This window comes from Prenolepis imparis, unplaced genomic scaffold (assembly GCF_030444845.1).
Source record: "Prenolepis imparis isolate NDT839.2.m4 unplaced genomic scaffold, iyPreImpa1.0 SCAF_8, whole genome shotgun sequence".
NCBI lineage: Eukaryota > Metazoa > Arthropoda > Insecta > Hymenoptera > Formicidae > Prenolepis > Prenolepis imparis.
In genome coordinates this window covers 13,116,875-13,144,868 of record NW_028141166.1, presented here as the reverse complement: position 1 = coordinate 13,144,868, position 27,994 = coordinate 13,116,875, and the positions used below count along the sequence as shown (strand labels likewise).

The 27,994-nt window shown below is 32.8% G+C and overlaps 5 protein-coding genes across 9 annotated transcripts in view; 2 read left to right on the top strand and 3 right to left on the bottom strand.

The window, feature by feature from the left end:
* Window positions 1-7,475, bottom strand: part of LOC145939550 (dual specificity protein phosphatase 10) — a 43,998-nt gene extending 36,523 nt beyond the window's left edge. Inside the window, exons 1-10 of one of the 2 annotated variants that reach the window (XR_014425841.1) lie at window positions 7,338-7,475; window positions 6,618-6,776; window positions 6,189-6,377; window positions 5,972-6,043; window positions 5,827-5,892; window positions 5,456-5,527; window positions 5,294-5,350; window positions 4,805-4,897; window positions 4,521-4,610; window positions 212-4,376 (exon numbers count right to left, since the gene is read on the bottom strand). The gene's annotated coding sequence lies outside the window, so the exon portion shown is untranslated. Of the gene's footprint in view, window positions 1-211; window positions 4,377-4,520; window positions 4,611-4,804; window positions 4,898-5,293; window positions 5,351-5,455; window positions 5,528-5,826; window positions 5,893-5,971; window positions 6,044-6,188; window positions 6,378-6,617; window positions 6,777-7,337 lie in introns of those variants that run through there. The other variant, XM_083043947.1, reaches the window with a different exon arrangement.
* A 536-nt stretch (window positions 7,476-8,011) lies between these two features.
* Window positions 8,012-18,922, bottom strand: LOC145939543 (general transcription factor 3C polypeptide 1). The gene is made up of 14 exons (XM_083043923.1): window positions 18,675-18,922; window positions 18,188-18,381; window positions 16,858-17,749; window positions 15,828-16,590; window positions 14,637-15,516; window positions 14,127-14,372; window positions 13,785-14,060; window positions 12,487-13,428; window positions 11,061-12,045; window positions 10,257-10,798; window positions 9,190-10,127; window positions 8,885-9,077; window positions 8,536-8,632; window positions 8,012-8,235 (listed from the first exon to the last, which is right to left on the bottom strand). Exons 1-14 carry the CDS (start codon window positions 18,766-18,768, stop codon window positions 8,114-8,116), a joined length of 7,164 nt encoding a protein of 2,387 aa, XP_082900049.1. The 5' UTR covers window positions 18,769-18,922; the 3' UTR covers window positions 8,012-8,113.
* A 79-nt stretch (window positions 18,923-19,001) lies between these two features.
* On the top strand, window positions 19,002-21,730 carry LOC145939552 (protein CNPPD1). Its single transcript, XM_083043950.1, has 5 exons — window positions 19,002-19,230; window positions 19,519-19,612; window positions 19,781-19,986; window positions 20,090-20,218; window positions 20,595-21,730. Exons 1-5 carry the CDS (start codon window positions 19,186-19,188, stop codon window positions 21,369-21,371), a joined length of 1,251 nt encoding a protein of 416 aa, XP_082900076.1. The 5' UTR covers window positions 19,002-19,185; the 3' UTR covers window positions 21,372-21,730.
* A 153-nt stretch (window positions 21,731-21,883) lies between these two features.
* On the bottom strand, window positions 21,884-25,772 carry LOC145939559 (uncharacterized). Of its 4 annotated transcripts, none has more exons than XM_083043971.1 (7): window positions 25,346-25,772; window positions 24,809-25,247; window positions 24,440-24,565; window positions 23,429-23,470; window positions 22,831-22,898; window positions 22,565-22,768; window positions 21,884-22,108 (listed from the first exon to the last, which is right to left on the bottom strand). In XM_083043971.1, the coding sequence occupies exons 2-7, from the start codon at window positions 25,149-25,151 to the stop codon at window positions 22,028-22,030; spliced, it is 864 nt and encodes a 287-aa protein (XP_082900097.1). In that variant the 5' UTR covers window positions 25,152-25,247; window positions 25,346-25,772; the 3' UTR covers window positions 21,884-22,027. The 4 variants fall into 4 exon arrangements, with proteins under 4 accessions (XP_082900097.1, XP_082900100.1, XP_082900101.1 ...); XM_083043974.1 differs by having other exon boundaries at window positions 25,566-25,772; XM_083043975.1 differs by having other exon boundaries at window positions 25,661-25,767.
* Window positions 25,773-26,088: 316 nt separating this feature from the next.
* On the top strand, window positions 26,089-27,935 carry Nelf-e (negative elongation factor E). Its single transcript, XM_083043977.1, has 3 exons — window positions 26,089-26,303; window positions 26,612-27,099; window positions 27,251-27,935. The coding sequence occupies exons 1-3, from the start codon at window positions 26,214-26,216 to the stop codon at window positions 27,492-27,494; spliced, it is 822 nt and encodes a 273-aa protein (XP_082900103.1). The 5' UTR covers window positions 26,089-26,213; the 3' UTR covers window positions 27,495-27,935.
* Window positions 27,936-27,994: the final 59 nt, after the last annotated feature.

The following is a 27,994-nucleotide window of genomic DNA, read 5'->3' as shown; positions in this document are numbered from 1 at the left end:
TCTTCTTCATATTCCGGTTTATTAATCTTAATTATGCACTCTCTCTCTCTCTCTCTCTCGACAAATCGCGGAAATAGAATTTTTTTATTTTTTAAGAATTAAGAGTTGTAGTCGGAATAGAAAAGAAAAAGTTAAGTTTCTTTTTTAAATCGCATGCACCGAAAGAATTGAAAGAGAAAAATATCATGCATATATATATAAAATTGCGTACATGTCACAAACTCGTTTCACACTCCCCGATGATTTTCCGGCATTTACATCTTCGATGTAATTTACTGTTTTCGTAGATCGGTCTCAGGCACTCGAAACTATCATATGGACACGATTGCTTCGGTCCGGACGCGGACGCTCATGGCCCCGTCTTGGTTGCCACCGAGAACACGACTGTGCGAGAAGTGTTGCCTGCAACGCGGCACTCCTCGTATGTACACGGTGTCCTAGGTAACCCGCCGTTGCCTACGCAGAGTTGTAACCGCAAGTCCGCGCGGATACATGCGCGCGCGGATCACGTGTATAGGAGCGAGTATCGAATCGATTTCTTCACCTGCTTGGAACCAGAGTTTCTCAATATACTCTGAGTTTCTTAATATTAATACAATGCAACAGCCGCGCGCGAGATTATCATTAAAACTTATAATTAGTTCCATCATATTGAGGAAAGAGAGAGAAAAACTATACATGAGACGAAAAATCTCCCAAAAAATCTTACAATTATGCATTATTCTTTTTTGTCTCGCAAAATATATTACAAAGAATTTCATTTATGATATATCCGCATATCTTCTCTGTTTTAATTTCATTATTAAATATTCTGTGTACTAAATTTTAGAAGAATTTCGTCTCAAATTTATGAATACTGAATATCTTTCTCTTTAAGATAAACGTGTTACTTTTTTTCTGCAAAATAAAATTTAAATAATATATATTTAGACATTTAGAGAGAAAAAGAAAACGAAAGGGGTTGCGAGATAAAGTATAGAATTTCTCTCTTTTTCCCTCTTAGACAATTAGTTGAATTAAAATAACATTTTCAAAATTCTTATGCATTCAACGAGTTCTCTACATATAGCGAGTCGCTAGAATTTATCTACTTATATTAATTGTAAAGTTACAATATGGGTACCACTGGTGAGCACAAACGATCCAATCTGTTTCCGTATTTAGCGTAGCGCGTTTATACCGTGGCATTACTTCACCCTTTGCGAGTACATCGTATTTAGATTATATCGATTGCCGTTGCGCGTCATAGCTTGACCTACTTGTAACACGTCGAACGTTTCTTATACATATACATATATATATATATATATATATATATATATATATATATATAAAGTGAGGCATTTAACCCTTAACTGTTCTATGACGAAAAAAAAGGCATCACATATCACGCTATGCGAACATGACGTTTCCGATTCCAACAGCAGATCAGAAAGTAAAATATTACATATCCGCGTAATTTTATTCGTGTACTTATATAATAAACATTTGATTAAGTACACATTTTAAAGTAAGAATACAAGAAACTGAATATTTTTATTAATAAAATAGAGAATGTAATGATCTCTATCGCTTTGTCCTGTAGATATTGAATCAAGTTATTTCATTACAAGTCTTTAATTATCCAAAATCTATATTCTGTCTGTTTAAAATAAAATTCAAATTTTCCGACAATTTTCCTGTTTTAATTATATTTCATTCATTCTATAATCTGTATAAATAAAAAAAAAAAAAAGATATATCATATTAATGATAATTGTGAATCTTAATTTCAAAGCATTAAACATTAATCATTAAGTAGTGTATTAAATAACACGTCGAATAATAGTATGTAGTCAATAAAATGCAACAGCAAATTAAACAAATAACAAAATAAAAAACGATATCATAAAAAGATTTTATCGCAAAACCACTGTTAAATATCTGTCTATATTATTTCCAGCGATCTATTTTCGGCAAAGCTTTGCATTCAACACGAAATTAATCGCTCAAAATAAAACTTATCTTTGAATATATATATATATATATATATATATATATATATATATATGTCATTAAATTTGGAGAACTTGTCTCGTTAAACGGAACCTAGGCATTAAAAATTCACGCTTTTAAGCGCAATAATATGTATCGTTTAAAAAATAACTAACTATATAACGATAAAATAATGACCGATAAATAAAAACATGCACGCATGTTTACACAATAAAAACAAACGTAAACATCTAATAAAACTAAACGCAATAAAAAACGAACTTAATTATAATTGTATCACATTTAAAGAATTGCGTGATTTCATACCTTTACAGATCTTATTATGTCGCGACAGTGTAAAATATATTCGCATACGTAGGAACAATTTAATCAGCAAATCGAGCGGAAAGTCCGGACAGGATGGTTTATACTCGACTTGCTGTGCAAACTGCAGCATCTGCGCGCCGAGATTCTCCTCGATGGAGAGTTTTTCAAAGTTGCGCATAAACGTGTCCTCCAGACCGGAAACGTAAAAGCTGAAGGAACTCGACGCGTCTCTATTTGAGTTTTCCTTAACGGCATAATTGACGCACGCGTTGCAATTAACGTGCGTACGCAGACATTCGCTGAGCAGAAATTCGCAGACGCGTTTAAACGCGCTTTTCTCGGGCAGCCGCAAATCGATGTCGCGATAGTTCGTCGCCGCGACGCTTAGGGCTATTTGACTTGAGTCGACGGGTTGTACTTGATCAGTTTGAAGGGAGGATGCCGACGACGCTATCCGCTTGAGCATCCTTCGCACGTTCGCGACGGAATTGTCCTCACTTGAGTGCTCGAGAAAGTGCTTGCTTACGAGATTCTTAAACGCGCGAGTAAATAGGATGGGTGTGGGTTTGACGCGATTTCCGCTTTGTCGTCTAATAGAACGGAAGACGCGCTCGATGCCCTCCTGATTCAATCTTCTCGTGCGAAAGAAAGGGATCTGGTGCTGCTCCTTCAACGTGTTCCATAATTGAATAACCGCGTTGATCGTGATCTGCCAACGATCGAAGGATTTTATCGTTTTCACGCACGTGCCACTTGCATCGATCACTCTGATCGACTTCAGGAAGTCGAGCGTTCGCTGCAAGAAGCACATCTCGTTCATGCTACCCGTGAAAGCTCGACCGAAATCTTTAGTATCTTTAGTATTAGTCTTATTTGATGTAGACGAGTTCAGAATGTCGAAAAGCTGATCGAAAATGTGTACAAACTCCATCGTTCCAATAGCTTTCAGCGGAAACTCGCCAGACGCGATATGCGCGCTCAAACCCGCAGCCATGCTACTGCTAAATATTTGGACGGCATACTTGGTTTCCGTCTTTTGATATCTGCTAGGTTCGAGATGAGCCACGGACAATTTAGGAACCAGTGGTAACCGCATTTGACTATCACGCCTAAACAACAGTTCGATATCCGTCCACGAAGCTCTCTTCTCGCGGAAGCGAAGTTCGTGATTCATGAAGATGTTCCTGGTCGCTCTTATCAGACGAGGAACATCGAAGATGTAAAATATTCTCTCGCCGTTCACCAGAAAGAACGAATGATCCACGGAAATCCCTAATTGTCGCGACAGTTGTACAAATGTTGGCGTTATACCTGTCACCAAGGCGTGGACAGTCGCACCGATGCTATTTAATTTAATTATCGTCTGAAATATCAGATCTTTCAAGATATCGGCATGACACTTGCTACCGTAGAAATAATAAGCGACAGGCTGTTCCCAGTCACCGGTCAGGCTACGCGCTATTATTATCAGGGCTTTTCTCGCCAGCGTGCGCCGTTTCTCCACGCCGATATCATGGAAGCCGATAATTCTGTCACGCGATAGATTGTAAAAGAGATGCGGTCTCAGTCGCATTTCACTTACAGACAGGCAACAAAGCCTCTCTGCAGGTGGTAGCGACTTCACCTTCAGATGCAACGCGTTCAATACGTTATCGTTCAAGCCGGGAGGTATATCCCAATTACGGATATATCTCCACAATTGACGCACAGTGGGCAGCAGGCATAACGGCCGATAAAATCGATAGGCGCCCGAAGCTATGAAAAAAAACTCGAGCGCAGACTGCTTATTCGCGAAGCTTCTTTTGGTCTTGCGTTTTTTTTCGCGAGCGTCAACGAACGCAGATACCAACAGGGCGTAGTTACGCGGCAACAGGTCCGTGCACGCTGCTTTAAACTCGTTCACCTTCACGCAATGATCTTCGTCTTCCGCGTAGAGCATTTTCGGTCGCTTCGGTGTCTTACTATCGATATGAGTTTCGAGATTTTTCATTCGTTTCTTTTCCAAAAAGGAATCGATGTACAACCACGCTTGCGGCGTCTGTGTTGAAATGTGCCAACGTCTTCTCTTTGGAGTTCTACGTAACGTACCGATGATTAAATTGACGTTTTTGCATATCTCGTTAAATATTTTAATATTAATGACCGAAGCAAATTTTCATACAAAACTCTTAACGTCTCGTAATAACAAATAATTCTCAATCATAATAACAAATTCTCACCTGTCACCGTTTTGTTGTGGTGTACTAACTGATACTGCTTTCGATGTCGTTGGCACTAAAGAATCTACAGATGTTAAATCTATGATATCTCTGTAAAAAAGAAAAAATAAATAAATAAATAAATATGCTTTATATATATATATATATATATATATATATATATATATAAAGCATATTTATTTATTTATTGGGCTATTGGGCCAGTTTATATATAAAATCATGTTACATGAGTCTATTTAAAAATTTGAAAATTATAAATATTTAAAAATTATTATCAAACTTACCCATTGTATTTTTCCGAGGATATTCGTGATGTCGATGTTGTCCAGTCTGTGCATCCTTCATTGACGCATTGTATCTCCGCCTTAGGGATATTTCTAGCAACAAAAATATATTCCATGTAATGTATTCATTTTTTTCGAAATTTCTTATTGCTGATAAATAATCGAGAAGTTTTTTTATATGAGTTCTATTAGTAAAATAGATATAAAAATGAAGATATTTTGAAGAACTATATGAAAGAAAATAACTTGAGTGCTTTCAGTAACTATATGTATTAAAACATATGCTAATAAGCATAATAATAATTAAATATAAAAATAATCGAGAAGTTTTTTTATATGAATTCTATTAGTAAAATAGATATAAAAATGAAGATATTTTGAAGAACTATATGAAAGAAAATAACTTGAGTGCTTTCAGTAACTACATGTATTAAAACATATGCTAATGAGCATAATAATAAAATGAATACTAATTATATTCAAACTTACTCATTATTATTCTCCGACTTCTCCTTCAATAATGTCGTCTCAACTGATGATATATTTCTAACAAAATTTACACATTTAAATTACTCATATGATCAGAAACGGAACATTAATATTAATATGATCAGAAAGAGAAAATTAATATTAATATAAATAGAAACTTACTTATCATCATACACATGCTTTATAGATGCTCTTGGAAAAAGTACTTGCAGTGGCGAAATTGTATTTGTGTCTCTGAAATCAAAAAGTTGTATTACTTAATTGATAAATAAAAAAATAATCAGTATAATAATACAATAAAAATAAGCTTTGCAGTATGTTTATTCTACATCTATTATAGAGTATATAATACATATAATTATATATGTGCAACAAAGTTAATTAAATAGAAAATTATTTTGACTGCATTTCAGAATTACTACCAATATGTCGTTATCCTTATCTAACATTTCCTGAATAACAAGAATATGCTGACAGTACTGCCAGTGAACTCCAGAATGCAATCTTTATATTATAACAAAATAGAAACTCACCCTTCCTCAGATTTTATGGGATGTGTCTGAGACAAACTCAATTGCGACAAATTTGATGACAAATTTCTGAGTAAAAAAAAAAATTGGCTTATTAAATTATTGTCCTATTCTTGTAGCAAAGAACAAAATAAAATTCAATGCTCACCTGTTTCTGCTTTCTGGCTTCAAAAATATAGTTACAAACGAAATTGGTTGTAACAAGTCTGTAGAATTATTACTGAAAAAGATTACATTTTATTCTTCTTAAATAATTCTTGTATTTATATAATAATTTTTGTTCAAAATTATTTGTGTAGCAAACAGAGTAAAATAATGTAACTATATAGTAACTGAAAAATATATTTATAAAATTATTTACTCACTTTCCTGTCTGTAATGGTTTCAAAAATATTGATGGCACAGCTTCTTTACTAAGATAAATTCTTCCCTCTATGTTTCGAAACATTTCTACTCGAAAATGTAAGTGGCATAAACGATAATATTGATTAGCATATTCTGGTCCTATTGTTACTAAGTCCATTCTATTGCATGCTTTAAGCCATTCTAGCCATCTAAAAATTATACAAAATTCTAATTTTTAATATAAATTTAATATATAATATATTGTAAATACAGTATATTTGAAGATAAATATATATATATAAATATATTTGTACAGTATGCATAAGCACAATATTCATGTAAACGTAAAATCAGTCTTTCAAGAATTTATAATATTAAAAATGTAAAGATTTTTGTGAATCTATAATTTTGCTTATATAATTATGTTGAAGAACAAAATAAATACACACCTTTTTCTTTCTTTAGGAAATCGAAAGAAATGTCGTTTTGCTATTTTTATATTTAGCATACAACCTGGTGCAGAGCACCAACGAGTGTTACTTTCATCCATCTTTTGGCAAAATTTTAGTAATAATCACACTGTGCAATAGATTGTCTACTTAAAAAACCTAGAATAAAAACAACAAACAATATAATTAGAAACTCATCCTTTGAGATAAAAAAATTTGCACAAATTATTCTGTTCATTTTTATATCAAAAATAAAGCTTTAGCTTATTTATTTATATTAATTTTATACTAACATATGTACATATTTTGTTTTATATTGAAATATATTTTAACATAATTTGATATATTTAATATATTATATATGAACAGAGAGCCTTCAATAACAAAAATATAAGCTTTATTCTTATTCGTAACTAATTTAAAATATAATGCTAAAGAAAGAAATAAAATCTCTTCTTATGCTAAAACAAAAGTTCAATTAAGGCATACAAAATATGCAGTATTATTTTATTTTAGAAGAAATAGTGACACAAATATACATGAAATAAATTTCTTGGAAATTTTGTGTCACTTTCCTAAAATATATAATTGATAGTGCGAATGTTTCTCTTCCAATCATTCATTTATTCGTTATTATTATAGCAAAATCCAGCTTCGCTAAATCCTCATACAATCTTTTACAATCGCAAAAAGAGATTCTACAAACGATCAAATACTTACGAGAGCGATAGAATGGCAGATCCTTGCGAATACATATATGTTTATGAAAGATATAAACTCGTACGATCTTGAAATATGTCAATATTTACAATTCTCTAAATACACAAATAACGTCCTTTGACATACAGATAGATCTTTATTTTCTTCAGCATCCATATATTTCTCTCTCTCGAACGTAACTTTTCAGAGAACGATAAACGAATAAACGAACGAGAATAAACCGAGATAAACGAAAAACGACGAAACAATCTGTCCGAGACCGCCAAATTGAACCATCGCGAAATGTAATAGGATCTAACACGCATGTCCAGTGTCCCGTAATAAACTAATCTAATTGGTTGGATCTGTATACGTATGTACGCCACCAGCCAATTGCAGTCGTTTGCATTGAACACGTGCCAATTCTTAAATTGGCGCGAATTTTAGATTCGCACGATGAATCAACTCGCGCTAAAAGACTATATAAATATGTTTTTAAGAATTTAGAAGAGTTCAGAATTTAAAATTATATATATATATATATATATATATATATATATTGCACCACTTATATTAAATTGATCTTTTTCTATAAAATCGTATACAGCTGTGCAATATATATGTCAGATAATACATTCTCATCTCTGTACTATTTTCTGTAAAATTTATAAAAATTTTATCATTATTAATAACAGAGAACATACGATCTACACAATATGCAGTATTGTGTAATAATTTACATTTTATTATTTCATTTTCTACTCATTCTTTCTACTCTGTAAAATACAAATGTCTAATTACGCTAAAAAATCCACACTGTACTTTCTCGTACTCAAAAATATGCTGAATTTTGTAATAGCATCTACAGCTGGCTCGAGTATTATCTCATCTTCAGCAGACCAACCAATGGTGTCCGCAGCTTCAAGAAAAAAGATAATATTAGTAAAATGTACATTATAATTGCCTCATATGAAAATCTGCTCATTTCTATTTACAGAAATTACAAATTTAATTTTTAAATGTAAGGATGGCACTTATAGAACAATAAATTAATATGATATTTTTGTTTTTGAATAAATAGAGAGGCATATGATGATTAATGTAATAGTTCTTAGGTATTAGAAATCGAAGAATTTTCAATTTTAATAATAATAGTAGAGAAAGAGATAATAGTAATAAGAAGAAATAATAATAGAGAAAGAGAAAAAGTAACACATACTTAGATTATTAATTTGAATCGTAGGCGGCCGAGAAAATAGAGTGACACGTGTTTTCTTCAAATGCTTACTCTTTAAGCAGCCCAATTTAATCAGTATCTAAAAAAAAAATTACTTTCATTAAAAATAAATCTATTAGCATTAGGCAATAGTTAAAACATTAAGTTAACAACAATAGCTTTAATTATAAAAAGAAATCATACATATGTTAGAGTGTACATTATTTATCAAACAGTTGTCGCAAAAGATTTATTTTGCACAAAATTATCTAGATCCAACATAAAATTTATAAAAAAAGAGCGAAACTTCTGAAATCAAAATTTGCAAATATATAAACAATTAATAACGAACCTCGACTAGTTCATGCGTATGGAATGGTTGTAGAGCTGGAACAAATCTACTTTGCACCTTTGCCATAGTAAGTCCAGGATGAAGTAAACAGTAACTCAAAACTGCACCCAACATTCGATCCAGCACTTTGCGATTCAACATGCCGTCTATACAAATCCAAGGTTTTATCACCACTTTTATTTCCTTGACAGTTCTGAAAGATTTAAACAATCATCAATATCGTTTTTGAAGCTCTTTACAAACGAGAATTTATTTCATTATTTTTAAAATTTTAATTTTTAAGATAAAAATCTTAACATACGTACGAGAGATCTAATTGCTGCGTGGGTTTGTACACGTCCTTTTGCGGAAGTAAACACGTTCTTCGCATTTTTGCTTTCATACGCGTATCACTTCTTTCGCTCTTGTTGTATTCCTTCTTCTCATCTTCATTATTTAAAACATTATCCGCTTTCTCGTCTTTCTTCTCCTCGGTTTCTCGATTATCCGATGATGTTGATGATATCGCACTCTCTGTTTCCGTATCTTCTCTGTCTTTCTTCTCCTCGGTTTCTCGATTATCCGATGATGTTGATGGTATCGCATTCTCTGTTTCTGTATCTTCTCTGTCTTTCTTCTCCTCGGTTTCTCGACTATCCGATGATGTTGATGGTATTGCATTTTCTGTTTCTCTATCTTCTCTGTCTTTCTTTTCCTCGGTTTCTTGACTATCCGATGATGTTGATGGTATAGCATTCTCTGTTTCTGTATCTTTTCTGTCTTTCTTCTCCTCGGTTTCTCGACTATCCGATGATGTTGATGGTATTGCATTTTCTGTTTCTGTATCTTCTCTGTCTTTCTTTTCCTCGGTTTCTCGACTATCCGATGATGTTGATGGTATTGCATTTTCTGTTTCTGTATCTTCTCTGTCTTTCTTTTCCTCGGTTTCTCGATTATCCGATGATGTTGATGGTATCGCATTCTCTGTTTCTGTATCTTCTCTATTCTGTTTCATATCCACTTCAATGCTTGCCTCAGCTGCTGTCTTTCCCTGCTGCATTGTGGCGTATACACTATCTTTAAACGGCACTATAGACTCCTGTTCAAGACGTCTTAGTTTGCAGGAATGAATTAGCCAAGGATCCACGTAACGATAATGAATGTAACGCGGATTGGTGACGCCAGATCGCAAAAATATATGATTCTCCGTTAAAAGCGAAACAGCTTTGTACAAGTTTGTTCCTTGTTCATCGAAGAACTTATCCTAGAAAAATTAGAAGATTAATAATACGTATTTATTTAAAAAATAATAATAATTAGATCGATAAAATAATTTTAGAAAAAAAATTGTTAATTTTGAAGTAAAATAATTAATATATCAAGATTCAATTACCAACAACTCCTTTGAACAAACGCCGATTTCTTTCTTCTCTTGGACAAATTCGTACACTGCGTCGACGTATTCCCACTCAACCGCTATTTTCTTCTGCTTTGTTATCATCTCATTCTTATAGTCCGTATAAAAAATACTGTTCTTCGGAAAAATTGCGATCCGCTTCAGTTCGTTGAGAAGATCGTTTACAGTATCGAGCTTCAGTGGTATGAGCTGGCTGGGTACTGAATAACTTTTAAAATTTTCAATTTCGTTTAACGACACAGATGATGATAATGATGATGATGACGTATCCAAGCTGTAGAACATCTTGAAGCTATTAACTACAAAGTATTCGTGTGCGTGATGGCTGTCTGCCACTGTGAGATTGTTTAGCTCTTCTCTCATCTTCAACATATCTATTCTCGTGTACTTCTTCTGAATATCGCCTGTATCGAGCTTGCTGTAAGGACTAAAGTAATTCGTTTCAGACGGCACATTCCTGATAATTTCGTTGACGCATCGAGGAACCGCTGCCACATTGATCGTGCTGTTCGAAGAAACTGGAAGAAAAAGATTTATAGTAAAATACATTTATAATATGTTAGAATAATCGACTTTAAAGTTTGACACAATTCTATGATCACAATTTTATGATCTAATGTTACACTTATTATAAATATTCAGATTAGAGCATTTAAGATCGACAGGGACAGTAAAAGATTTACTTGAAATAATAATTCAAAACTGTATGTGTTACAATAGAGAAATAATTATATAGGAATTTAAAAAATCTTTCTTTCTAAGGATAAGAATATGACATACCTTCTTCATTGACTTGCTTCTTTAATTCTCTCAATGATTCAAGAGATTCAGGGGTATTCTTTTTGATGTTTTCAAGATTCTCGCATAAATTTGATTCTTCATCTTTTTCGATATCCTCTATATCCGTCGAATTCTCGGAGCTTAATCTTGCCCTCTTCGAGAGCGGCTCTTCAGAGTCAGTAGAATCGTCTTCAACATCGATAGACCTCTTTTTTAATGAATGATTTAGACGAGTTTTCTCATTTTGCGTATGGACACTGGAGCTCGACTCTCCGATGGTTTCCTCGACTGATTCGCTCTCTGTTACAATTTCATTTCGTTTAGATTCTTTTTCTGATTTTTCTCCATCACATTCCTCGTCTCTACAAGCGATTTTCGCCATCGGTTCTTCACAATCGTCGTTTTCAATCGATTTTTTCCTCTTCAAAGTGTCTTTCCATGTTTCCATTTCAGATTCGAGAAATCCAGTATTCTGAGCATCAACGTTCTCAAACTTGAAACGATAGAGCCTCGTCAAGATATCCTGATATCTTTGTGCAACCCTAAAGTAAGTCTCGTCCTTGTCTTGGTATCTTGCATCCAGCATAATGATCTGATCCGGCATTTCTATGTCAAAGTCGATCTGATCGCGTCCTAGGAAATCGTGCATGATAGTGACTATGCCGCAGGAAACTGGCAGAATCTTGATACCATTAAATGCTTTCTCCTGTTCTTGCGAAGGGAGGACATTTCTGTGCTTGGAATACCATTGCAACAACTTCACAAAAACATCGTAGGGTTTCTTAAACGTTTCATAAGGCCATTTAGTTTGGAGTTTATGAGTGTAATTGATGCTCAGTTGGTACTGCATGCTGTTCATCGGCATACAATTACCGCTCTTCTTAGTCGCCTGACTAACTTGATGTTTCTTCACTGTAGCCATCTGGTCCGATCTGATCTTGTTCAGCCCCTGTCTTAGTAGAATCTCTGGATACCGTTGGTACACCTTGAACAATATATTTTATGGAAAAGATAGAAGAGATATATTGATGATCTTTTCTTCTCTTGCTTTTAATAAAATTAAAAAACATTTTATTGTTCTTTGTGACAATTTCAAAAGCTTAGAAGCAAAGAGCAAAATATAATATCGATACATGAGTTAATTATACGTATGTTGCATAAGTAAATTACATTTAAAAATGAACGCGATAAATGTCACGAAAAAAAAAGAGTGAGAAGAGAGAGAAAAAGGAAAATAATTCTAAAACAAAATAATGTTATCAATTAACGCCTGTAGATTAAAAAAAATTAAGTTTTTAACAAATCAGAAATTTTTTTTATTCTTTATTCATCGAGCATTTAATCGACGATTTAATTATTATTAAAAATAAACAGGCTTCACAAAGTATTATGACACTTCACAGAGTACCTTTCATATTGATCATACCTTGAAGAGGTGATAAGCCCTGGAGCATCTGTCCGGGCGTCTGTCTTCGCAGCACAGGGCACTATGTATGATAGAATTGATGGTCGCTGCATGAATATCATTTGTAGTTCGTACATCCTTGGTAAAGCCCTGATTATGATGCGGCTTTGCCGGATGGACAATCTCGAAAAGAAGATTAAACTCCTGCGTGGTTTTCGGCATCGCCATATGCTTCTTCGGCTTAATTTCCGCGATATCGTAATACTTTTTGATGATATAACCAACGAGCTCCTTGAAGACCTCCGTAACCCGCTTCTCGTACTCGACTGAACTCGCGCATTCACTTTTTAGTCTGTTCATCGTGCCACCGTACCGTCTGTCGACGAAGGGATCCTGCTTGATCTCCTCGACGCCCAGAGCGACGCTATTCACCGTACGCGGCTGCTTCAGCATGTACATTAATCGGCGTTGGCAAGCGCGGGAGGTTTTGTTGTACGATTTATAGGAAAATGTGCGCAATACATCTCGTACCGCTATGAAGCCGATGATCTGCTTGCGCGAATTCGACAGATACGTTGTCGCCACCTTACACACCAGCAGGATGTTATCCTCGTGCGGTTCCCAGTCTACCCGTAGCTTGTGCATCTGTTGCATGGCTCGGTAATCGTCTTCGTCGTACTTGAGACGCGGTCGGACGCTTTTTTTGCGCGGCATTACTCGTCGTATGAAAGACTTTTGCTTGGGCAATTGTTGTGACGCCAAGGCCTCGTTCTTCCGCCCAGCGCTGCTAAGGTGATCGCACACCCTCTTCCGCAGTTCGGTCGCGCTGATGGTAGACGGCGGCGGCGGTCCAGAAATCTTCTTTAGACCATCATATGCCGTATATTTAACCGGCTTTGCCTGAATCTTTGAGAAATGCAGATCTCGTTGACCCGTGCTGGATTTTTCATGATTCTTGGAGGCCTGATAACAATTTATAATAAGAATATTTCATAATTTCGATATATTATTATAATGCAGAAAAACGCTAATCGCGATATGGTCTGATAAAGATATTTCAATATCATATAAATCTACAAATCTAAAATTTATATTATAAAAAATTGAGCTTTACTAAATAAAATAGGAATTTCTAAATGATAAATTATTTAATATACCACAGGTTTAGAAATTATCTTTTCATATTAAATATATGCATGCAATATTAATTTAAAGAATATATAAAAATCAAAGAAATAGAAAATCTCAAAACACAAAAATGTTTTACTTTCTCTTTTTATAAAATTATTTTCTATCCTGACTTCTTCTGATTTGTTTACCTGTCGATTTGTAGAACTGTGTGACCAATTCCAGTTGCGTTTTAAATGCGCGAAGAAAGCTGAATCGATACCAGCCGCTCCTTTACGATCTCCGGGAACCGCACCTGTATCCATTTCCGCGGTTTGTTTCGCAGTGCGTGCTTGAATTGCTTTTATCATGTCACTCTTCTTAGTCAGATCCTCAAGTATGATATCCTTGCCGTGTACGGCCACCCTCCCACCAAGTGGCGTATTAACGCAAATAGTCCACATATCGTACCAGTATTTCTCAACAACCTGTAAAGATGCCTTATAAGTTTCTAAATTTTTGTAACAATAATTAGCCACTAATAGCGATAGTACCTGCATGCGATCGAAGAAGTACTTAATCACCGGATACGTCTTGTCGTCGATCTTATGATAACCCGGTTCCGAAGAGACCGTATCCATCAATTCCGTGCGTCGATTCAGGTAGATGAATACTTGATCTTTATCCTTCAATCGTTGCGGACCGAACTGCACCAGACCGATGTAGGCCAATCTAGTTACGGTCTCATGGATGTTAAATATATATTTCCGCGTATGCAAGAGAGTATTCCGTATTGTAACCTATAGAAAAAAGATTTATAAAATAAAGAGAGTATTCTTAATAAACAAATTCATAAAAGCCATTGATAGAGCATTAATATAATAGCCTGTCATCTTAATTTTCAAAAATCCGAGCTTATATCTTATTTTTAGCTGAATCGTAAAATCGCAGAATCATAGTCGTTAACTGTCCAAAATCGTTCATTAAAACTTTCTTTTTTTAACTTTCGGCGATACTGTATATTACAGCTTTAAGTTTTCTCTTTCTTTCTCTCTTAAACTTACCGGAAGATTCTTAACGAGGTAATGTTTTCTGATCGAATGATTCAAATAATAATCCAATCCGGGTATCTCAAAGGTGATATTGTGCACTTTAATGAAAATCGACAAAGGCAGTCCTAGTAGAACGTCGCACATCAGCGCCCAACCCTCGGGCCATCCGCTGTGTTTAGGCACAGGTGGGATAAACATCTTCCAGCCTATTTCGGTATTGTAAATAGTACTAAACTCTTGAATGAGATCATTGTCAATTTCATGATTATTAGATTTAAGAATTTCTATCTGCTTTTTCTGAGATAATTTTGGTATGCCAGGATGATTGTATACTAAATAAAAGAGCAAAACATGCATTGTCCGCATCCTAACGAACTTTGGACTGAGACTGTATTGTCTGCCAGTTTTAGCATCATTCTTGCAACTCACAGAAGACGTATTTTTAGACGCTGTTTTGCTAAGTTCTTGCAATTGTTCCTTAGAATCCGACGACTTGTTAACTGCATTTTCTTTATCCTTATCCGCCTTATTCTGTTTATCCGCCGCTTTTTTTGCGAGTAACTTCGCCTTCTGAGATGCTAACAAACAAAACTTGACTTTTGCTTGCTCTACGGCCGACTTGATCACGGTGTGATCAGTATCGATATTTGGATCGCAAATAAACATCAAATTTTTTTCGTGTCCGTTCGCGCTTAAAGTTAACTTGATATTCTTCACTAAGTTATCCTTGGCGAGTTTCTGCAGTAGCCTTATGAGAGATTTTTTGTCAATCTTCACGTCGTAACCCTCTTTATCCTCTTCCTCGCAAATCATCTTCATCAGTTTCGTTGTATCGTCAATCACCTGATGCTCCTTCACTGCCTCGATGATCATGTTGGCGCGCCTTAGCAATCTGCACAGTGACAAGAAACTTAATAAATGATGTGAAAATATAGTAAAGAAATATAAACAATATAAAAAATATATTTATATTTATTATAATAAAATATAAAATTGTAATAAAAATTATAATAAAATATAAAAAATATATTTAATTATATTAAAAAATATTTATATTTCTAAATTATAAAAGAAACAAATATCGCACAAAAAATGTTTCGTAACGTATAAGATACTAATAAAAAAAATACAACTATATACAATTTTATATTTAATAAAAGTGAAATAATATTTTCTTAAATTTATACATGCTTGTATACAGACCTGTATGTAATATTAGATGTGTTTTTCTCACTGTTCTGTACAACTTCCATAAAACCGAAGACTTCGCCGACTCCTTTCCCAGTGTTAATGGGCTTTTGTGCTATTAGATTCGTTTTTATATTATTATAAAATGATGTAGCCTTGGCATCATTCACAATTTGCTGCATAGACGAAACAGGTTTCACTTTTTGTTTTTTCGCTTTAACATCGGAATCTTTCTTCTTTATTAATAAGGACTGTGATAACGTGCGTTTGTATTTAAATCGAAATGTTGGCAATTGGTATTTATGCAAAATTCTGTTGATGGCATAATTTTTCAACTCTATGTCCTTTTTAATACAAGATGTATCTATGTCCTTTTTAATACCACAAGATGTATCTATATCTTTATTTTCCTCTTCACTTTTATCAACAATCGGTGCAACACTGGTTTCATCAATTTGATGGTCCGATTTCTGACTTGTCTGATCATTTTCATCGTTTACAGAAGTCTTTTCAACTTCTACTTGCGAGATCGCTTTGTTTTTGAGAATTCCTTCATTTTCACTAGTTATCTTCTTGGTGAGCTCCTTAATCTTGTGTATCTCCTTATTAAATTGTTTACTCATCTTGCTGCTCTTCTCAAATTTCTTTGACACATATTTTGTAATTCGCTGTCGGCCCATGTCGTTCATGTATTTTGCAATAATCCCTATCTTTACCATATTTCTCAATAATGCTCTAGATTGTAATTTGGTGAGACCCATTTTCTTTCCCAAATAAGCTAAAAGAGATGATGATATATTTAAAATTTATTGATTTTCAATCACTAACTTAAAAGTTGTTTCTATCTCAACAAGAAATAACTGTTGTTCTTCTAATTCACTCTATAATATTTATAGTTTATAGAAAATGCACATATTTTGAAAAAAAATCTTAATTTTGTAATATTACATTATGACTAAAGAAAACATACAACGCACATATAAATATATAGAAATTATTGTTTTGGGCAGTAAGATTCTAAGATGGTTAAAGATTTAAACTCTACCTTGAGATACACCTTCTGATTGACTCGCTTCGACAATAGCGTTTGCTTGTTTCAAGTAAGGAACATTGACTTTATGATTAGAAACATCCAGCTCAAGGACATCTTCATCGTCATCTTTCTCATCCTTGTAACATATATCCGCAATATCGATATCCGGATACAGCAATTGGACAACTCTAATTTTCTTCTCCTTCGAGGGATCCTGTTTTTGTCGCCACTCATTAGGCTCCGCGTTAGGATACAAAGTTCTATATGGCACGCAAAGGTCCGTCTTCACAATTTTTTGAAAGAAAGAAATTCTAAACAATTTTTTTATAGAATTCTCAATTCCAAGTTTCCTCTTAATCTCGTCATACTCAGCTACACCATTTTCTTTGGATCTTAGAATGTCGACCACCTGTTCTGCCAAATAAATCATTTTTGGTTTTCGCTCTACGTAAAAACGTGGCAAATGCAAAAGGCTACCGCTACCGCAATGGCCGGCGCTTTTCTGATGGTGAATTTGCTTCGTGATTAGTTTATGATGCAACAGAAACTTTCGATGATAGAACAAAGTTTTTGGATCCTCTTTGAGCGCTGCTAAGCTAAGCTTGCCTTGAGTAACTTCACCATGATAACGAGCTCTTCCCACTCTTTCTAAGAAGCAATAGTGCATGATTGTCAATTCCAATGTTGGACTCACATCGACATCCATCAAAGCCCGTGTCCTGTTCAATTGAGATGCTACAATCACCAAACTTAATCCATATTTTTCTATTACCTCATCTAATTCTGCATTCTTCACTTTATCTTTTATATCCTTTCTTGTATAATATGTAGAACAAGATCCTTTCACACCTGTCTTAGAATCTTGAATAGGACAGTGAGGATAAATATCTGGTGGAACACTTGCCTAAAAATAGAAAAGTAAAAAAAATGTGAGAAAAAAATGGTTAGAATTTGTCTAAATTACAAATTAACAAAAAATGGAGGCAAATTTTAAAATATAGTTTGACTTAAAACTTTGAATTCATAGACCTAATTAAAGAGACTTCAAAAAACAGATAACTTTTTACAACATATCTTTTATAAATTATTCAAATTTATATTTAAATTATGACTTAGTAATATGTATGTATTAAGACTCTTAAAACTAAATTTCATTACAACAATTGCCTTGTCAAAAGATTGTTCAAATTAAATATTTGTTTCTTAAAATCATCTCTTTTATCAAAGAATTAATAATCTTAATTAATTTCATTTAATGCTCAACTTTTTAACATTTTATAAAATTATAGATGTTTTGTGTATAAAAACTATACATGTAAACATAACAAATTAATATACTCACTGGCTCATGTATAATGCCTAGGTCAGGATGCACAAATTCATAACGATCAAATATCTCTAGTGGTTCTCTTGGTGTCTCCAATTTGTAAAATGAAAAGTCTTTCACCTTTGTAATTATTGACCATATTTGTTCCATAAAAGGTTTAGGCAATGGCAATTCATCATTAAATCTGTTTGCTACTCTTAGCCATAATGCTAAAGAGAAAACACAGACATGTAAAATATTGAAATTATCCCTAACGTAAGTAAAAAATTACAATACAATAAAAGTACAATAAAAAAATACAATAAAAGTCAATTGTCAAAACTACTATAAATATTGTGTGAATTAATATATATTTTAAAAAATAACTAAAATGTAGTTTTTTTCACAAAAAAATTAATTATTTTATAGAAATACTTTAATTATTATTTACAATATTTTTTATAATTATAGAAACTTTTAGAGATTATTTAGAGTATAAAAAGTAATGAAAATAATTGTTAACCTTGTAAAGTGATGCCATCTAATCCTTCCAAAGCAACTTCATCCACGATTGATTCCATTAAATTAAATGACGGAAATGCCATATTTAATTGCATGTAGAATTAACACAAGATCCACAAAGATTCTTTCTTGTAAAGTTTAATATGTTTCGGCACGAGTTGTTTGTTTTGCTAATTTTGCTTGCATTTTCAATCTACACACGAGTCGCAACCAAGAGCCATGTTGTATCGAGAATTGTCAAACAATCGATTATCGTACAATCGATTATTAATTTAACAATCGATTATGAATTTTCTACGTTTCTAACCTAAATTAAAGTAACCTAAATAAAACACGCCTCATATCATTTGTGAAACACGCTACGCGATCTGACGTAGTTTTTTGGTTTCTTACAAAATTTTACATCACATCGATGAAACGATTTACTGAAGAATTCAACAGCATTTCTGGTTATTAAGTACCAAATATTACAAAGAAGTCTATGGTATATATATAAACGCCAACACTCAACAATGACGAACAGCTGGCAAGGCATGAAGGTGCCAGTAAATTCGATGGTAAATATATACGTTTACAGCTTTATAAATATCTCCACATCAAAATTTAAATTTCAAATGTTTTCTGACACTTATATATATATATATTTGTAATTAGATCTCTTTTTTATAATGTAGAATTTAAAGCACAATTATCCATTTTTAGTGAAAACATTTTCATTTAAAATTGAGTAGTTTTTTGAAAACATTTAAAATGTTTGATACCTGGATGAAAACACTACTGCACACTTTTTTCATTATTCATTGATGAACTGAATTCTTTAATGTGTCTCGCTTACTTTGTTACAGGATCTGGAACATAAAGAGTTTTTAAAACGCATAAGAAAATCATTGTACTATTCTAAATTACCAAAAATGAACTGCCTAAGTTTACCAGTTACTGGTTAGTATATTGAATTATAAAAGCATCGTTATAATCTATTAGATATATGATTTCTATATATTTCTATTTTATCTTGTTGCATGATATTTTTGTAATATTATAATGTACAAAATAAACCGGATGCTATTAATTTTAAAAAAAGTAAGAATCACGAATTCTTTTTTCCAGAATTGGCAGCTGAGCTTTTTACAGAAGTGAAGAGTGATCATACATTGGAAAAACTTGATGTGGAGGAGGCAAGCAAAATATCTCGAAATGCATGTGTTTCTCCTTGCTCACTTGTATTAGCTCTGCTGTATATTGAAAGATTAAAGAACTGTAATCCAGAATATCTTCAGCAAGTAGCACCATCTGAGCTATTCTTAGTTTCTTTGGTAATTATTTTGTTTTCATTTACAACTATTACTTAAGTTATAGTTCAATTTTAAAAATAGTTTGCATAGATGTTACAATATTATTTAAATGGATTTTTATCAGATGGTAGCCAGTAAATTTCTACACGATGATGGTGAAGAAGATGAAGTTTTCAACAAGGAATGGGCACATTCTGGACAAGTGACTACATCTCGGATGAATAAATTGGAAAAAGATTTTCTTGCTGCAATCGTAAGCACACATATTGTTTTATATGCCATGTGTTTTTAAATTATAAAATATATTTTTGCATAATTTATAACTAAAATTAACTATAAGATTGATTAAATTTCAAATGTAATATTGTAAAATTACATAAATTTTTTATCTAATTATAACGTGACATTTGAAATTCTCTAATTTAATTGCTTGTTTCCAATCTATGAATTATCTATATTAAAGCATTTTAATTAAATAAGTTATTTAAAGCTATTAAAATATCAAATTATCATCTATACTTATTCATAATCAAACTTATCAATTTAATCGAAAATTATCTGCTATAATCATAACTATGATTAAAATAGTTGTCATCTTATCAGGGGACATTTTATTTTTTATGTCATAGGACTGGACGGTACTAGTGCAGCAGCAAGACTTTTGGGAAAAATTGCAACGACTAGAAAAAGATGTAGCATATCGAGAAGTACAAAAGCGTGGATGGTGTTCATATACAGAATTGAATTGTCTGCTAAATTCTGTTCAACTTATTGCAATTGCACAAACTCTGATAAATGTCTCCTCGATCTGCTTGGCGACCTATGCCGCTGGTTTGGCGACTCTCGTGGGATCCACTCTGATTGCCCATTTCGTTGTACAAAGTTGCTTACCTGGAGCATCGCTAGGTCGGGGACAATCTATGAATCTGCAAACGGATTTAATGTCAACCGATGTATTGATGAATACACAATCCCAAGAAATCAACGCCAGCAATCTTCCGATGTCCGATTCGTTGATTCGGGATGAGAATGTTGATTATTCTGCAGAGATCGACAACGACGATGATGGCATAGTTGGCTGGCAATGGTGGCTCAATTCCATGATGACTTGGCTGCCCGAGTACTGTACCTTGGAAAACGATGTCGAGTTCACGAATTCCACTAGCAGATTAAATATTACCAACGCTAAATTCTCGTTTAATTCCACACAAGCTATAAAGATAAGGAAGATAGAAAATATAGACAAGATGGAGGATTTTGCACCAGAAGACTACCGCGGCAACGTGAATTGGAAGGAAACATTAGGAAACATTGTAGTTTTAATCAGGCTGATGGTTGGAAACGACCGGGCATATTATATCATAAAAGTCGTTCAGTCATCGATATTTTTAAATATTTACTATTAGCTTTCTGATAACGATTCGCCCATTAAACAATCTCATTCAGAAGATATATACATATATCTATATTTTTTGTATTAACTTTTGTAATGTAACGTTCGATACTAACAGATGTGTTTTTCCAAATAAATATCTGATTGCATACTACGAGAGAAAACATTGTGTGTGTTTCTATCATCTAGACATCAAATGCTATATGATTTATTTGATTTTACATCAAATAAATATACGAATGAGCGAACGAAAACGATAGACATTCTTTTGAAAACTGAGATTAAAACTTATTTTTATTTTCTAATTTTATCTCTACATAAAAAATTAGAAAAAAGTCTTCTTTACTTGCTTTTACATAATAGATTCAGTGCTGGATTAAAATGCCAACACAATATCATATGAGAATTAAAAAATTAATTATTTTAATAGTTAAAAAAGAAAAATTGATATTACACACATAACACCTTGTGTTCTCTATAGTCTATATAACATCCTATACATTTATCTATTAAATACATTTGTTGGGACAAATTGTGTTATTGCGGCAGTTAAACGTTAAAATTATAAAAGTCTATAGGCCATTTTAAAATAAAGTGCTTACTGTAAGTGAGATGTTTACGGTCCCATGTGTTAATTCGATTCTCATTGTCAGTCGTTTTTCAAGCAATTTAGCTACTGCGGAAAAGCGCGGCTATCGGTATAGGCGTCATACCAATAAGACATCCAATCGTAACTCCGATGACTCGGCCCTGTATTAAATGAAAAAATTGCTGATAAATATAAGTTATGCTATAAATAATTTTGCTAAATAAAAATTTATGCCAAATTCTAATTATCTCGAAATTTCGTGCACAAGAATGGTTATAATATCATGATACCCTTCCCTTTTATTTTGCGTTTCTCTTAAATTATAATGTAAACTAGAATTTACTCTGTGAACTTTTATATATGAATTATATATGAGAATTATATATGAGAATTATATTGATAATATATACGAATTTTATATTCTGTTATGTACTTATATATATATATATATTTTTTTTAATTTTATAATTATATTTAAAAAATAAGTTTTTTCTGCATATAATTATCTATAATAATACATTTCTATTAATGTTATAATTTCAATAAACAGTATATAAAATACATTTTTATATATCTATTGCTATATTCGTAATAATTTAATAACATAGCAATCATACCATGTTCGCGGCAAACCGTGTCCTGGGTAGATTCAGTTGTCCTAATGTCAACTTGGGTGCTTTAAAGCCGACTTTTTGAGCGAACATCTCAACGTAATGCACCGACCCGATTCCAATAACATCGGAGACCGTGTTGCCCAACGCGGCCGCTGCCATGGTCGAGATAGGAAACCTTCTGTTCAACATCAGCTCAATTTGCTCGCCCTGAAACATTGATCTTAAAATTTCGTATGCAACAGAACAATGAAAACATGTGAGATACATACAGCAACAATCATGATGAAGTTGTCAAGAAAACCAAATCCGACGAACGGAATTGCGTTCGCAATTGCGACTGCAAAAATACAATGATTATCTGAGATTATTTGCATTTTAATTAGAATCTATGAGATCTAAATTATTAAAAAATTTTAATTACTAAAACTTTTGCATATATTTTGCATTTTTACAGCTTTATTAAAATAAAATCTTTTCCTCTAAAATCTCTTTAATTGTTGTATTCAAAATTTGATTTTTGCTTTTAAAACAATATTAAATAATTGTATAATAATAAGCTTCAATATCAGATTCTAAAATTTATTTCAAAGATTCTGACATTTGTATTCACAATTGTAATCTTAAAAATATATAAAATTATCTCAAATATTTATTTGTACGAAAAGAATACAATTTCTAAATAATATAAATAATCATTGTGTCATCATATTGTATATATATAATAGCTAATTTGTAAGTCTTTTTACATAGATTCATTTAATATGTCATGCAAAAAAGCAAGCAAGAGATGAGTAAGAGATAAATACAATTAATTGCTTGCTCGCAAACATGTAATTAAATAGCTGTGACATAGAAAATAGTACATACCTAACACCAGATCTTTTGTAGTTGGTTCTGGAACGTTTTCAACTGCAACGAGAAAAAATACAATATAAGTCTACAATTATTACATTCTACATATGTAACTTACATCTAGAAATTTATACACAATTGTTTAATGAAACTAGCAAGCATCAAATACTACAAGCCGAATTTATTCTCCTCTTTACATACAAAAATTGTATACTTGAAATGTATTTTTTAGCGAAAATATTTTGAATAAAAAAAGATATTTTCTTAAGAAATTTTTAAGTGAAAAGAAAAACTGTTGAACATAATTATTTCTAATGATGTATTATAGAGAAAATAAATACAGAAACAAGAAAAGAGGCTACAGAATACAGAATATCTTTAATAAATTGAAAAAATATATAATCATTTTAGCATAGAATAGCAATAGAAGTACATGTCTGCATGTCTGCAGTGTGGGATAGTTTTAAAATAATCTGAGTAAACAGTTATACTTCAAAGACCAGAAACTTTACGATATTGGAAAATAAAATGTGAAGGAAGATGAAATTAATATAAACTAATTTCCACAGTGGAAAAACTATTTAAAAAGAAGGGAGAATCAGAGAAAAAAGTGTTCAAAGTATTACCTAACTGTGGTACTGTGGTTGACCGTGAAACATCCGAAAAGTTGTGTGAGAATAGAAGAAGTAGGCAAGAAGGTTAGTGTAATTAGAGAAAGAGAAAGAGAAATAAAGAAGAAAAAAGAATGAGAACGAGGAAAGTGTAACTTACAGAATAACATCCATGGAGATCGCATTGCAGGAAAAAGATTCCATTATATCCAAAGATAAATAACAGTCGAGGATGTTAATTTTATTTTGCGACATCTATAGATGATAAATCTAAGTTAATTTTTATAACACTTTATGCATGTAACAGAGACTGGTACACTGCATCAAAAATATTAAAATAAAATTGCGCTTCCTTCTTCAGCAATCTTGACAAATAAACGTGTATGATCCAAATAATAAATAAGAATGTTCTTACCATATTTGCGGTTTAACCAATCATCTGGCATAGGGCAGTAGGTTCCTGTAGGATCCACCTCACCCAGCGATGGTATTTTGCTAGGTCTGCCAAGCTTGCTCCTCCATCGAAAAGCTGCCAATTGACCTAACAAAAAGGCAAAAACTTAATAACATGTAAAACAACATACAAATAAAAATTCAATCGTTTCAATTATAATACATGTGTATATTATTATTAAATAATAAAGATGAAATTCCATTAAAAGAACAAATTTTCTACTAAATATTGATTCTCAAAATAAAATAGTTTTATGTTAAATAACAATCAAACGTTTATTTGACAGTACAAATTTCTTACAATCTCCAAAAGCAAACAATCTGTATCTACCTTCATAACCAGCTTTATCCTCCTCTGATTTGCATTCATTTAATGCCGCCAAGAACAGCTTACGCTCTTCCAAGGTGAGCTTCGAAGTCAATTCCTTTGCTTGTTGCTTCGTCGAGGCTTCGATGACAGTGTCAGAGGAAATCGGAGTTCTCGTGGAAGAGAATTTTTTACTTAGAATTCGTGAAACGTCAACCATGCATGACGACGCGAGGCAACATCGCGATAATGCATTGTTCATTAATATTTCATTACGATTACTAGAATAACGCGATTTCATGTTGAATTGTACGATATCCCTCGAAACAAATCCTCGCCGACTAAGAGTTGTCATCGACACGCACATCTTGTCAAAATTCGGACGCTTCGAACGAGAGATGATTTATACGCCGAATTGTGGAGTAGCACGATCTTCTTAAGAAGGAAGCCTCTTGAAAATTATCTGGAACAAACGGGTGAGCGTGGGAAGAAGTTCAAGGATCCATCGATATCGGACGGAGCTTCCCGAGGCGGTGACGTCAAACGCAAATTTGAACTCACACGTAATAATAGAAGAGATGAATTTTTGCGCACATGCGTCAATATGTCATTTAACACGTGACTGTTTGACAATCTCATAGATATTTTTTCCCTTTGAAAACCATATATTTTTCTCAAGTTAATACTATTTCGTCTCTTATTTTAGTTGATATTTTTAAACACATTTCTTCTATTACTTTTCTGTGACGAACATAGCCTTGAAACTTGAAACATGACTGACTTCAAGATTAATAAAAAGAAGCGTCTGCTATGTTTGGACTATTCCGCATGTGCGAAGGACTTCTTCCTTCCATTGGGATATGTTCAAAAATTTACTCCTTCGCAGCTGGCAGCAGGCATTAGTTTAAATCGCGCAACACGGGACGACGGAGAGAACGAGTGTCAATGTGCGCGGCGCGTTCGACGTTCGACCTTCAAGTGGCGTTGCGTCACGCAGTCGCGCGCGTCGGAATTCGGTACGTGGATAGGGGGGAGAAGGGTGGGAGCGAGATGGGGAGTGGGGATGCGCGCGCGGCGCACGGCGCACCCCCACCCAGCCCCCCACTCCGCCTCCTGCCGCCCGCGTTGCGCGACCTGAAAATCCTAAAATTGGCAACACTTGCTTGGCAGTAGAGTATCATTTGAGTGACCAATCAAAACGGATAAATTTTTACTTCTTTTGTCCTGATTGGTTAATCGAATGCTACTCACTCCAAGAAGTAAATTTTAGAACGCACCTTTGAATACATCCGGAAACCGGAAATACTGCCAATATTAACCGTAAAATAACATCGAGCAATACGGACAGATGTATTATCAGATTTTCTAAAATATTTATAATTTTAATATAAAGACGGACTTGAAGTATTTTGTTTATTGTTGATATTACATGCAAAACATGGTGTACCTGCACTTTCCGTCGAATTTAACGGAGGAAGAGCTGATGTTGCAGACCAAGTACAACAAACTCAAAAGAAAGGTAAACAGCGAGGTTATATTTACATTTTCATGTCAAATGTGATAAATGCATTATACAATTATTACAATAAATTATAGAAAAGATAATAGAAAAAAAATAGAAAATGAAGAAACGTGCTAGAGAATTAAAAATTAATGATATAACAAATAATGAAAAAATCCTATGACGAGTTGAAGATGCAAAGAGAAAAATAATACATCTTTTTTTTTAAATTTATTTAACAATAATAGTAAAATTGAATTTCTAAATAATTGTTATATTTGCATTACTTGAATTATATCTTATTGTCAATTACCTTTTATTTATAGAAAAAGGCGCTGCAAGATTTAAAGTCCCCTAAACAGGAAGTAGAACGTATTCCTCAGGCGCCAAAACGACCGACAGAAGCAAGAGATGCTCGTGAAGTAGCTAAGAAATTAATCAAATCTGGTGTAATCACAGCTCCAAAGACTTCTAAACGACCTGAGCAAACTTTCAAGAGATCTCGTGGGCTGGAAAGGAAATTAAACAGTACAGAAAAAACAATTAGTTCTTATCAACCATTTTCCGCGACACAAGAAGAAGAAGAAACAGAAGTGAAACCAAGAGTAAAAGATTTGTACAATAGCTTTGTTGGTGCTCAAGATACTGGAGATAGAAATGTCGGTGACACGCAATCTCCGTCTAAGCAAGAGATTAAACCACGTGCGGGAAACACAATATTTGTATGTGGCTACAAGATAACAGAAGATTATCTCAAGAAACATTTTCAAAGTTTTGGAAATATTGTTAATATTTCAATGGAAGTAGAAAAAAAGTAAGCACAATTGATTTTTCCTATATATATAACAATATCTACTCAGAATTCAAATATATTAGAGATACTTTTGCAGTAATATAAGTAATAATTTATAATAATTTATATAAGTTATATAAGTAATAATTTCATTCTTCTTACTTTTTTTTAGCCGTGGCTTTATAACTTTTGAAAAAACTGAAGCAGCTGAAAGAGCGATAAGTGAAATGGATGGTAGTATGGTCTCTTCGATTCAATTAAAAGTATCATTGGCAAGAAGGCAACCTATAATAGAACCTGTGAGTGATACTATGTCTAGTTCTATGTGGTCACCGATTGCAGCTAATTATTCACAAAAAAGTGCACATAAAGACAGACGTGACCTTAAAGTGTACGAAGAGGACCTTTTCCAGTAAGCGCAAGTATTTTTGCATTACTTATAATTTTTCAAATGATAATCTTATACTGTTGAATAATCTTGTTATATATTTTTCAACAATTTGTTATATTTGATACTTTTTTTTTTAAATGTACCATTAATTTATTTTTTATATTACAATCGTCCATCTCATCTTGTGACACATTATGTGTCATTAAAGCAATGAATTTGTAATAAGTATATAGCAAACAATTTTTATGAAGTTATGACCATATATATATATGGTTTTTTTGGTCTTACTTGCTTTTTTTTTAAATTGATAGTGCACACAATAACTTTTATATGCATATGCATAATATTAAAATGAATGGAGATTGAAAAGGAAATTAAAAATAAAAAAAATTGCTTAATAACTTAACTAGCAAAAAATACAGATATTTCACTATTTAATATTTTCTTTTAAATTAAAAAAAAATTATGTCATCTAAAATATTCGACAATCCTATACTTAAAAACAACTTATTCATACTTGTGTAA